Here is a 13,552-nt window from a genome sequence, read left to right as displayed (position 1 = left end):
TGAGTTTCCAGTCACAACATGACTAAGGAAAGGGACGCAAGTGAACGTCAACGGCACCTGAGGACAATCTAATGTGCCACGGTGGCCAAAAAGCCCGGCATTAACTGGACTACTAAAAATGAAACCTCTCAAACTGTGGCATACATGCAAACTGTGCATGTAAGTATTTCAACCAGCATAATGAACAAAATGAACAATTCAGTGAAGAGAATCAAAGATTCAATGACAATCTCAAGCCAGAAATGATGGGCTGACAGGGAGCCCCTGGGGGGAGGGTGAGCTGAGATCTATCTGCTCACTACAACTCAGACAGTGAAACTACAGTGGAGTTGTTGAAACTTCAAAGAGCTAAGTTTCAGACTAGGTTTAAAAAAAAAAGCAGCTATTTCTCAAAATCACAGTTTACAGAATGATTTACTCTCGATTATATTAGCCAGTAAATATTCTCATCACCAAACTGCCAATACAATAATTTGTAGTTTTCAAAGAACTACATACATAAATCTAAATCTATACTAAACAGAATTTTCTTTTTGATCACCTGGAAGGTGCAGAGTCTTTGGAATTTTTATCATCAGAAATCATTATTATGTGACCCTATGGAGTCAGAGTGTGGAAGGGGAGCATGAAACAATTATGCCAAAGGATGTTTCATGCACCGTCCTTTTCTTTTTCTAAGTTTATTTATTTTGAGAGAAAGAGAAACAGAGCACATGAGCAGGGAAGGGGCAGACAGAGAGGGAGAGGGTGAACCTCAATCAGGCTCTGTGCTGTCAGCACAGAGCCCGGCGTGGGGCTCGAACTCATGAACCACAAGATCGTAACCTGAGCTGAAGTCAAGAGCCGGGCACTTAACTGACTGAGCCACCCAGGCGCCCCCCCACACTCTCCTTTTAAATAGAAGCATAAACCTTTTTGTTTATTATCACGTCTCAAAGAGTAAAAGGTTGTGCATGTTATTAAGAAGACAAAAAGCAAAACCTTACAATATTAAACACTATTCTAACAATAAAAATCCTGGTTATTAGTATTTATGAACAAAGAGAAGTCGGGTAGACTTAAGAACCATTTAGATACATGAGATGACAGAAACACAGTGGGTTATTATAGGAAGCTGGAGACTCTGAAGTCACTGAAATCTGTCATAAGAATTACTGAGAGGTCAACCATCTCACTGCCCCCAAACTTCTTGGTGCCACAATCAGCAACAGACGAATGGGGTGGAAGAAACACAGGTGATGCAGTGGGGAAAAGTTCTTAATAATGCAGATGAAGTAAAGCACACATCCTTCTAGCAGAGAAACTTAAAGCTTGAGGTTTTAAAAACAAACACAATGCAAAGAAAACAGATGACAAATAGCAAGCACTGCCACTGTTTTTCGGGGACACAACATGAAGGGAGGCAGTAAGGGACTATTGGTCCCTTCTGTGTTTTTAGAATTTTCAACAATATAAATGTCTTATTACTCAAAATAGAAGTTAAATTTTAAAGTTAAAACTAAGTAAGACCCAGACAACCTACCAGTCAGAAGGATCTGACATTTTTAACTCCAATACACTATCTACTACTTTATGACATGTAGGATTTGTTCCACAAAGAAACAAAACCTTAAATATATCTTACGTTTACTGAATGCTTAAAGGTAATTCCTTCTTTATAACCTAATATTTCCAAAGGAAATTAATCAACAGAGGTTTTTGTTGTTGTTGTTGTTGTTGTTTTAAATTGGAGTCAGCAAACATCTGAGTTACATCTGGTATCAATGCAAAGCTGTACAAAGTGTATTTTATTTATAGTCGCACTTCATGACAAAGAATAAGGTTTATCTTAATAAGAAATCCTGAGGTTGTATTTTCAGAGTATTGGAAAATAAAGAGAAAAAGGAATTGGAGTTTGGGATGCTATTTATAAGCTCTTAATAACCTACAAGTGTATGTTTTCTTCTAACTTAGAATAGGGAAAAGAACTGTATTATTGAACATCTATGTGCTCAGCACTAGTTGAGTGCTTTTCAGATGTTGCCATATTTAATCCTTACAATCCAGGGCGGGAGGTTATTAGTCCTGTCTCTGAAATGAGAGAAATTAGGCTGCAGAGAGGCCACACATTTATGAAACTGGAGGACAAGACTCAAACCCACATTTGTCTAAGATCAAAGTCCACAGAACTTCTCTGCAAGTATGAGGCTAAAGAGGATAGAAGACTCGTGTGCTTCTTCAGTGAGCAGTAGTTCCCAAATCACATGAGGGACGAGAGAGCGATCTTCTGAGGGTGGGATACGTTTGACAGGAATTTCAACTGGGGAATGATCCGAGTTAGGATGTGACCTAGGAGACAAATATGCGGGCAGTGTAGGAAGTGAGCTGGAAGGAGGAAGAACAGAGACAGGGAGATCTGCCACAAGTAATTTTCAACCATCCGCCGACAGAGACCTTTTGCCATTCTTATTTTAGCTTTTTTCCTCCTCCTTTTAGCTGCCACCACCACCACAGGAAACCTCAAAGATAGTTAAGTGTTACAATATACTCATAAACGACGTGTTTTTCCCCCCATGTCATTTTTTCCCCAAGGACAGTTCAGTTAGTTAACTCAGTAAGTTGGCCAGCTGATTTTAAAGGAAAAATGTAATCATATTTCCTGTATCAATATTCAATCTCTGTGAATAAGTACCTGGTTTAAAAACACACTCCATTAAAAAATATATATATTCTGGTTATTTATGTTGTAGCATCACAACTGACTGTACCAATACTTGCATAAAATTTAAATCAAAAAAAATCCTTAATTTGTGAAATCAGTCCAATCAACAAATGTGGGAGGTACACACATGAACAAAACATACTCCTAGGGGTCTAGGAGCCTTTTATTCTCTTTTGTCTTTGCTATTAATGGTACACATAACACAGAAAAGTTATTAATGAACCAGCAAAAAGGACACTTCTCAAATAAATACAAAACCTGAAAATAAAGAAAACTTAAAAGCAGGTAAATGGAAACTATACAAATCCAGTACAATAAAAATCTGAGTGTCTGCATTCCCCGAGAACTCCGTAAAAGCCCACAAAGGACAGTCACTAAAACATGAAAACGTCAACAAGATTCTAAAAATGACTTTACACAAGGACAGGGACAGGCTTCCATGAGGGCTGAAAGGATCCCCCAGGTGCTCGGACCTGTGCTCTGGAGCAGGGACAGGCTCGAGAAGTGGACAAGTGAGGAGCCCGTGGCCTGCAGAGGAAGGAAACGGTGGGGAAGCACAACTGTGGCGAAGGAAAGGTTCACCTCTACGGCTGCTTCCGACTTCCTAAATCAGTTCCATTAATACTTCAGAATGGTTTAATTCAGAACCTGCTATTCCCATCCGCGCAAGGTTAACAGTGTAATTTCAGGATCTGACACCACAGCTCGACAGCTACTAAAACAGGTATCATGCCAAATACATGTAGGTGATGGGTATTTGAAAGAAAAACAAACTTTCTTACCTTTCACAGAACCACCATGGGCATGCTGGGAAGTTGAGAGTCTGATACCATTTATTCTACTATTCAATCTGTTGTCAGTTTTCTTAATTTTCTCCCTAAACCCAAAATATACATGTTACTGACATTTTTTTATAAGGCTCTCTAGAGAACACAATAAATAGTATTACTAAAATTCTGTTTTTTATAGTAAAACAATTTTTAGTAAGGTATAATCTAAATGCACTAAGATTCGCCCTTTAGTGTACGGTTCGGAGAGTTTTGTCCCTCCAAACTGAATATATTTTGACAATAGCTTTATTTTGATCATCTGCATTTGCTGACTATTTTGAATTAAAAAAATTAGGCCTAGAAATAAAAATGTAATGAAAATACTATTTATTCTACATAAACAAAACATGCCCATAGTCAAAGCCTACATGTTGCCTTTCTTACCAATTCCTATTACTGGAAACATTAAATTGAACCTACTTTTCTATTTGTGGCTTTCCTTTCTTCTTATTTATTGAAGATAAGCTTCGTTTTTCAGTTGAATGCTAATGGAAAGAATAAAAAGACATCAGACTAAAACTAACCCACACTCATGTAGATATCCTTCTATTCTCCTATCAAACAGTAAAATGACACACTCCCAGTTATATATTGTGAACAAATTCTGATTTCTAACCTATTTCTTGAAGATACCTACCTGAACCACTAAAATGTGCACATTCTCTGATACTCAATATTAATCTAAGAAAAATACCTATTTTTGAATTTTGCTTTTAAAATGGCCCCGTATTCTTCCTTCTGAGCACAAAATAAAACATACAAATAACTGGCATTTGCTTACACGTTCAACAGTGTTCTTCTGAAGTACAACACAGTTTTATCAACTTTAAGAAGAAAAGGTGTAGGCGCTGAAGTAGAGAGAGTAAAGGTATAATTGAATGGACTCTGAAAACAGGCCATTAAGTATGACTAAGGTAACATACAACTTCTCAGAACATTTCGTTTGTAAAACCACATTCCAGTAAAGGTTGACATTTGGAGCTGAGTGCTGACCAGAAATAAACATCAGTTAACAAATATATTTTCTGAAAAGAAGGTGGCTCTCTCCATAGCCTCACCAGTAAGCCTTCCCCTGCATCTACGGTGCTTGCGAGCATTCTGCGCTCTGATTACACCAACTCTGGAGAAAGCAAGTATTTCCTAATTACATTCCTAAATTACAATGTAATTTCCTAATGACATTACATTACATCCAACTTCTCATGAGGGACGGTCAGGCTCAAAATTCACAACACCAACAGCAAGATAGTGACTGAAATGTGAATAATTCTTCCAAAAGCAAAAAATGTGGCAGAACCATTTGATGTATCCCTAGTTAGAATAAACATTATAAGATTCGCATTAAAATGTACTCCTTTTCTGAGCAATAAAGGCAATCTCAAGATATTTTTTCAGGTGTCAGAAGAGTTTAGACCATATATTCCAATTAAGTTGAAAGTCTAACAGCTATACTATCTGACATAATAATACTTAAGAGAACTCAACTCTTGTAGAGCAGCAATGCATGGAGACAAGAACAAAACCCTCCAATACCTGGTCAGCTAAGGCCACACAGTGCTCCGGGTGCTGAACGGCGGGGCAGCTCTGCTTTCTCCAATCCACAATTCCGTTCTGTTCAGAATACTGCACGGTGAGCCCATCCAACGGAGAACAACTTGTACCAATGGTGCTATCAGAAGAAGTTTGCAAGGTGTGAAAATCTGTCCTCAGTACTCAAACCGATACTGTCTCATATAATGAAGAAGCTATAGTAACCCTTTGTTCAGTGTATGTATGTGTGTGTATGTTTTTTAAAGAATGCCTAGTGATATCTCTAAGAAAAAAAAGGATGCTATGAGAATAAATTATCACACAGCTATCTTATCTAATAAATAACACCTGTCTCTAAGGAAATTAGTAACAAGTGTAAGTTGTCTTCAGACACTATATATGGTCATCCTGTGCCACTCACAGCTGGAGTGTAACCCCGATCTTGAGAGGATAGCTAAGTACTGTGTATATCTAAGGCATGTCAAAGGACAGGGCAATGTGACTGAAAAACAGAAGAAACAGACATCGGACACAGACTCCAAAAGAATCCAGTGACAGAAGTTACTGGACATGGCCTTTAAAATAACAGTGTTTAATAGGTCAGTGACTACAAGAAGATGGGAAATTTGGGGAATGTCCCGAGAAATACAAACAAGAACCACACTTAAATTCTGGAACTGTAAAAGAAACTGAAATTAAGAACTCAACGGATAGTGGGGTGGCCTGGGTGGCTCAGTCGGTTGAGCGTCCGACTTCAGCTCAGGTCATGATTTCACGGTTCTTGAGTTCGAGCCCCGCATCAGGCTCTGTGCTGACAGCTCAGAGCCTGGAGCCTGCTTCCGATTCTGTGTCTCCCTCTCTCTCTGACCCTCCCCTGCTTACGCTCTGTTTTTTCAAAAAGGAATAAACATTAAAAAAAAAAAATTAAAGAACTCAATGGATAGAAGCAGACACACAAAGTCAGGAAGGAGGAACTTGGCCAGAAGAAACTAGACTGAAGCTGGAGAAGAAGAAAATACAGAGAACACAGAAAAGCTTAGGAGACACACAGGGCCTGGTGGAAAGTCTAACACACGAAGTACCCCAAGTCTCAGAAGAGAAAACAAGAGAATCAGGTGGAAGCAGTATCTGAAAAGGTAGTGGCCTGGTCTTCTCTAAAATCAAAAGGTATCAGGCTTCAGGCTTAAGAAGTGAAATTCATTCAAAGACAGCCACAAACAGTATCTTGGAAAAGTGCTCAAAACCAGATGCGAAAATCTTAAAAAGCAATCAGGTTGTGAAAAGCACATCCACTTCCAAAGAGCAACAAGGCTGAAACAATGAATGCCAGCTGTCTTTGTTAGTTCTCCCCAGAAGGAGAATCTGGGGTGGCATGGTTGATAGGGGAGGTGAGCTCAGGAAGCAAAACAAAAAGTGTGCAGAATGAAAGAGGAAAAGAGGAAAAACCAACTTGTAAGGGTCCGTTACTTGTAAGGTTGCCAACATAACAACAGAGGCGCAAACCAGCTGGGACCTCCCAGAATTATCTATCCAAAGGACCGGAAGCTGGAGCCCCCCCATCAGTTGAGTGCTGACCCCCTGGGCAAATTAACTTGCATTTCTGGACTATGCTGGTCTGAGTGCCAACCAGGTCCCCAGAATCAGCCAGGGCCCCGAGGCAGAAGGTGGAAAGTCTTACAGCTTGGGTGGGACAGCGGAAACTTGAAGAGGGTCCTAGAGCCGGGCTGAGGCTATCATGCGAGGGACCAAAGGCATTAAACAGGAAGACAGTAAAAACTGACTTTCAAAGCACTTGCAGAAAGTCACTGCCAACCTAGAATCCTACATTCAGGAAAAGTGCAGGCAAAATAAACATTTTTTTTCCCCCAGGTAAAAACAAAGTAAATGCATCAATGGCAGACAGAGCTACAGGAACTACGGCAGTCCTTCAGCCGGAAGGAAACAATCATGGACGGACGCTAAGACACATGGTAAAGAATGAAGGCAGTGGAACGGCAGAATCCAAGTGACAGGTGAAGGTAGGTTTCACAAGGTCTAAACCACAGGGAGAATAACGTACAGGACAACCACAATTTGTAAGGTGGGAGGGGTAAGTGAAATAACAGCGAATAAAGGTCCTCACAGGGGAAGTGCTGCAAGCACCGTTAGTACCAGACCTTAGAGAGTCCAAGACGTAGAATACAATCTCATGACCCCTCGTTACCACTAGAAGAATCGAAAACATTACCTAACTCTCAAAGTTAACAGAACGGAGAAACAGAATAAAACCACCTTACAGCAAGAAAGGAAAGAAAAGGAAGATGACACAGAAAAGGCTGGACAAGTAACAAGCAAACAGTAAAACAGCAGACTTCTAGGCAAACGTCTCAGTGATTAAAGTAAATGTGACACAGTGAATTACAAACGTACAAAGACATTGTTTTAGGAATTAGATACGTACTTCACAAGGGGACTCTTGCCGGTGTGTTTCTTGTGGATTATGGTGTGCTGTAACACATCTACGGTAGAGGAAGAAACGATTATTATACCAAATGCTGCTGCCAAAAATCCAAGAGGATGACGCAACTAATTTATGTGACGGTGACAGGATCACCAGACCATGCAGAACGCTTCTAAGCACTTTTCACAGAAAACTCTTTAAAGGGGCAACTTTTCAAAAACACACTACAGTCCTACTGTAATGTCAACGATTTTCTTAACGTTTTCTTTTGTCTCGCTTACTTTAAGAATACAGTATCATAATACATCTAAAATACAAACTATGTGTTAACTGTTTACATTTTTGGTAAGGCTTCTGATCAAACAGCAGGCTAGTAATAGTTACGTTTTGGGGGAGTCAGAAGTTACACATGGATCTTCGACCGCAAGGGGGGCAGCGCCCCTTACCGCTCTGCTGTTCAAGGGTCAACTATATTTGCCTCTTTTCATTAAGAAACAAAATATATCACAGAAACATCTGAAGGCCTTTCTCCATTCCACTTGACTTCCTCCCTCTACAGAGATAAACTAGCTGAAGTATCCTACTGCGTGTTTTTATTAAGATTTACCGCACCCGGGTGATACCCAGGCATTTGCTATTACACACAAGGCTGCTGTGAGGACTTCAGTCTCCATCCCCTGAACACACGGACAACAATTTTCATAGCAGCAGAAGTGCTGGGTGGTGGCATGAAATTAATTACTTCCAACCTCACTACACAGTGTCAAATTTCTGTCCAAATGAGTTGTACCAATTTATGTTCCCATCCGCAGCGGATCAGAGCTCCCATTACTTCATACCCCTGGTAATGTCAGACTTGAAAATGTTTTACCAATTCGGGGAGCGTGAAATGACATCTCGTTGTTTTTACAGTGTGCATTTTTCAGACTACTCGTGAGGCTAAACACTGCTTAATTGCCATTCACATTTCCTCTTCCATGAATTATCTTTATCTTTTGTCCTTACTGTCAATTAGACTGATGCTCTGAGTTTTGGGACGAATATTTCTATTGTCTGGGTATAGTCTTTCTTCAACTGTGAATAGCCTGTAAATATCTTCTAACTGCCTGTTTTTTGGTTACAAGTTCAGTTTTATTTTAGAAAAAAGATCTCCACCACGGTCACGTTCTGCTTTGTCAAGAAAGCCTTCTTTCCCAGGTTATTAACATTTAAAAGTTCAGTTTTACATTTTATATACTACATTAAGTTTATATGTACTTATCTTTTGTTACTTACTTGAAATTTTTGTGCATGATGTAAGTAGGGATCTAATTATATAATATTTTTTCAACTGGAAAGCCAGCCAACATCATTTATTGAATAGTCTATTTTTTCCTCACTTATTTATAATGCCACCTGTCACATTCCAAGTTTCCATATGTCTGTTTCTTGGCTCCTTAATCTGTTCTAATGGTCTGCCTATCCTTGTGCCTATATCAGGCAAAATGACTTATTCCGGTGAATCCACACTTACCTTCTTCTTGACTCGAAGCTTCTGAGCTGTCTTCCTTTAAGTGTTCTAATATTTTAGAAGTCTTCAGAGAGGACTGTAAGTTATCTGCAGGAAGTATTCAATACCAATTAACTTTTTAGGAAAAAGGTAATAAAGAAAACACACAGAATGATTCCTTCTGTCCCAAGAAGAGGAGAGTGGTGAGTCAGTGGTAAAGAGAACATTTCTACTAGGTTAGGACCTTTACAACACCAAGGTGACACAGCATGGAACACTGGACTGGGAGTGGGGACCCTGAATCAGGGAGCCTGCTCTCCCCATGAAAACCACAGGTCTGGAGCAAGGGGCTTCACCTCCGCCAGCCCCAGGGGCTCACGCGCAATAGGAGGGGATGCACTAGATTAGTGCTTCTCAGACATCGGTGGTGTGGGAAGGCTTTTCAAATTTCTAATGTGTTGTGAAGCATTCCTTTTATAAAATATAAGCAGGTGTGGCAATGTCCAACTGCTACAAAGCCTCTCAAGTGTCCACCGTGAGTTTCTATTCTATTACAGAGCAGTGGCCCACGGGGCACATTCTGAAAGCCCCGGACTAGTCCTCAGGTAAGGTGCAGACTGGTGGGGTTCCAGACCGCGCTATGCTGAAGTCATCTAGGAGTTAACATTTGTTTTCTCAAGTGTCAGGACACAGACTAAGTACTACTGTCTATCCCTGGGGACAAAAGGTAGAGCTGTCATTTTTTTCAAAAAAGTGCAAATGAACTTTGACAACAGTGTGTTCCCTGGTGAAACAATGTGGACATCCTGACCACATTTTCCACACTCCCAAAACATGTCCTTTAATACATTTTAATTTTGCAACAATTTGAGGTCTTCCAATGTACTACTCCCTTTAGCACCACGCGTGTAATTTAAATACTGTAAAGCTCTCGTGATGAGTTTTCTCTTATTTATATATGCGCTACTCACTTGGGCCAGTTTTCCTGGGTCGCCTGTTAAAATCGGAATTAAAAGTTTAACTTTGTGTTTTCGGCATGTGTTAAACAAACGCTATTTATAGATATTCCTTAAAAAGTACTTCCACTCGGTTCAAGCAGAAGAAAGCACTGACTGTTAGATCTATACAGCTCCAGGGTGATTAGGATTCTCTTTAAAAAAACAACCAGCTACTGTCACTGTTCAGACAGAAATTTAACCGTGGAGTCACTCATCTCATCGAGTCATCAAGAATCTCCCACCCTCACCCCCCCACACACACATACACACGAGAGAGAGAGAAACTTTAAAAGTTAACCCGTTATCATATCCACTCATATTACTTTTTCTAAATTCTCTTTCTTCCACCTCAAAACGAGCAAACATGCATTTTCTTTCCTCTTTAGGTACAAGAAAATAGGACTTTGTTGATAGCAGAAGGAAAGGTTAAAAAAATAAACACAGCCACTTGCCATAATGGCTGTGCTTTAAGTTAGCACATTCTCCTAAAGCCCACATCAATGTTCCTGGCAAAATATTTGTTTAAGAAGGCAGCTGAGATAGATGTGCATAGAAGCACACATAAGGCTGACTGTGAGGAAGGATGAAACATGAGGGCAAAAGCAACTTACAGGAACAGAAGGAAAAAAATGGGGGAAATCTTCAGGAGGTAATATTTCAGTTGGGTCTTAAAACAGGTGTGACTTTAACAGGCTGTGCCAAAAGGAAGGACATTTAAAAGTTCAGGTGCAGAATGAGCCAAGACACTGGGACAGGAAATGGCAGGTATACTGAGTAGATGCCAAGCCTTCAAGCAGCCAGAGCCTGAGAGACTAGCAATGAGGCACAAGGAGGCTCACGGCAGGGCTTGAATTTCAAATCAAACTTTTAAGGTTTTGAAGAGGGGATTAACCAACTGATCCCTGAGGTAATCCTGGCGTAGGTTAAAGTCAAGTGAGAAACCAGAACCGGAGACATGAGTGAGGAGGCTTTGTGCGAGGTGTGCATGGAAGAAAGGCTTAACAGCCCACAACGGACTGGTAAGGAGGGGCAGAAAGGAAGGCACCCCCTGTCCGGCATGGCTTGGCCTGTAAATGACTGAATGTGAAGAGGAAAAGTGGAAAGAGTAACGCCCGGTTTCCAGCCAGGGAGGCTGCGGAGGTCACTACGGGAACACGGGAACACGGGACCCGGGAGGAAAGGCAGATTCTAAGAGGTGACACCCCCCGTGCCCGGCAGGGCAGCACCTCCGAAGCCTGTACACCAGGTGACAAGGCCCTGGAGGACCCAGTATGTCCACGAGATGGGAGACAGCTGGCCTTTCCCTTGCAATCAGTCTGTTTTGTGACTTTAGCTTTGACACACTATTTTCTGTAGAACTGCAGTGTCAATTTCACTGAAAACTACACGTTTCTTAATCGTAGGCCGCTATTCCTCAACTGCCAGCCCCATACAAGGCAGCACAGTGAAACAGGAACGCTAAGCAAGAACACATCCGATTTCTAGAGAGGAGAAGACGCTTACTGAGGCTGTGCAGAGGGTCTGGTGATATGGACTGAAAGAAGCTGTGCACTTTCTGACTCTGTAGAAAAGCTTGGGATGAAGTTGAAAATAGCTGCCTGCACATAAAAGAAAAGAGAGGTGTTAATTTCACGTAATATAAACCCACAAGAGTCTCAGTTTAGACTGTAAGGCAAATTTATGTGGCAGTTTAATTCAGTATTATAAGTATATTGGGGGCGCTTGGGTAGCTCACTCTGTTAAGCGTCCGACTCTTGGTTTTGGCTCAGGTTATGATCTCACGGTTCGTGAGTTCGAGCCCCAAGCACTCTAAGCTGACAGCACAGGGCCTGCTTGGGATTCTCTCTCCCCCTCTCTGCCCCTCCCTTGCTTGCATGTGTGCATGCGCTCTCTCAAAATAAACAAACAAAAAAAATACTTTTTTCTGAGGAAAAGAATATTATTTTCTAATGTATTTCCCACAGGAAGAAGTGAATAAAAGTTAAACTTATTTGCAAAAATCTGGTAAATGGGCTTATTTCTAATTTTCTATAATCTAGTGGCATGGTTTCACTTCTGGCAATAAAAAAAAAAAAAAAAAAAGTTATTTCAGCCTTTTGTCCAAGTGGCCCAATAGCTATCTTTCTGCCAGGTAAGAACTGCAATTCCTTTACTCTTCTTCACAGGTGTTCCTTTTCATCACATGGCTGTACATGGAGGAGCCTTCCCACACTCTGAACCTAAGAGCTGGCGTGCTAGGAGTCCTGGAAACTATGGAATGCAGTGTCTGGTCAGACAAGTATTACTACATCCCAAGGCCTGACTAGCTGATGATTCACTCCACTGTGTATCCTTCCCATGATTCTAAGCTGTTATCTTTGAAAATCAGCTTTCCTCACCTTTTACTAGTGTAATCAAAAGACTCAAACTCAAGTCTTCTCTACAAAACGGACCTTGCAATAAGGGATATAGTTACATCACAGAAACGAATGGAAAGTTTCCTCAAGGATCTGGATACCAGCTCCACCACATAAAAGCTGATGTACTCTAAATAAGTTACTTAGCCTTCGAGCGTCATTTTCCTCATAGGGAATACTACTAGTTCATCAAGGTTATGACACTCACGCAGTACATAAAGCCGTCACCCTACTCAACATACAAATCTACTTCCATTACTTTTGAACACTTTAAATACTCATTTAAAATTCTTAAATTTCTCCCCAAGGTTCCTAACCTGTCATTCAGATTAACTGTCAAGTCATTAAATACCTTATCAAGAGATGACCCTTACAGACCAAAGTCACCTTGTACATTAGGCAAAACTGCTTCTTGGTATGCAGACGTGGAAATAAATATTCGATAGGAAGACAAACGAGAAACGACGAGATGGAAGACAAATGAAGTGAGGAGCTGATCTAAATCCCCAAGTCTGCACACATTACTTGAGACTGGGGACCGAGACCTGAGGGCAGTGGTAGAACCTATGACCCATTTACTTTCACAAACCAAATGGTCCAAAGACAGACAGACACACCTTTAATTCAAGACTTGAGTCCCGAGAGACAGCTTGGACACCGACTACCAGTCCAAAAATCAACCGCATGTCTGCTGTGGGAACACGGTGCTGTACATTTAAGCCAAACCAGAGAGAAAGGCACAGGCTTGAAGTCAGAATACAGACTAAAGTCAAGGTTCAGCAACGTATAACCACAAGACAGCAATTACGCCTATGTTTGTTTCCAAATCTAACTGGCTAGAAGCTAACATATTAAATTAGAAAAACAAGATTATATACGGACACGACAGAAATTACCCAATCCCAATGTACATTTCAGTGGCATATTTTCATTTTCCTAACATACAGTGTATCTGGAATGGTATTTATGCAGTGTCCTGTGCCAACCCAGTCTCTACTTCTCTTATAAACTCATTTCCTATTTCTCACTTACAATTCCCCCTTCCTTTATCATCGCTACCTTTCTTAAATCACATGAATGATAATCATCCTAATCTAAAATTCACAAATTCACAAACTGAGAATGAGGTGCCCTGACAGCCTATCAATAATGCTGTTGAGACCACAAG

At 40.7% G+C, this 13,552-nt stretch overlaps 1 protein-coding gene across 1 annotated transcript in view; it reads right to left on the bottom strand.

The window, feature by feature from the left end:
- The window catches only part of ZCCHC2 (zinc finger CCHC-type containing 2), a 62,116-nt gene that overhangs the window by 12,447 nt on the left and 36,117 nt on the right, over positions 1–13,552 (bottom strand). The window contains exons 6-11 of the mRNA XM_043559030.1: positions 11,492–11,586; positions 9,015–9,098; positions 7,502–7,559; positions 5,065–5,200; positions 3,952–4,016; positions 3,484–3,578 (exon numbers count right to left, since the gene is read on the bottom strand). Of these exons, the coding sequence (XP_043414965.1) occupies positions 3,484–3,578; positions 3,952–4,016; positions 5,065–5,200; positions 7,502–7,559; positions 9,015–9,098; positions 11,492–11,586 (533 nt within the window). The remainder of the gene's footprint in view (positions 1–3,483; positions 3,579–3,951; positions 4,017–5,064; positions 5,201–7,501; positions 7,560–9,014; positions 9,099–11,491; positions 11,587–13,552) is intronic.

Source organism: Prionailurus bengalensis, chromosome D3, assembly GCF_016509475.1.
Source record: "Prionailurus bengalensis isolate Pbe53 chromosome D3, Fcat_Pben_1.1_paternal_pri, whole genome shotgun sequence".
Classification (NCBI taxonomy): Eukaryota; Metazoa; Chordata; class Mammalia; order Carnivora; family Felidae; genus Prionailurus; species Prionailurus bengalensis.
The sequence above is the reverse complement of the archived record's forward strand: the minus strand, read 5'-3'. Positions and strand labels throughout refer to the sequence as shown.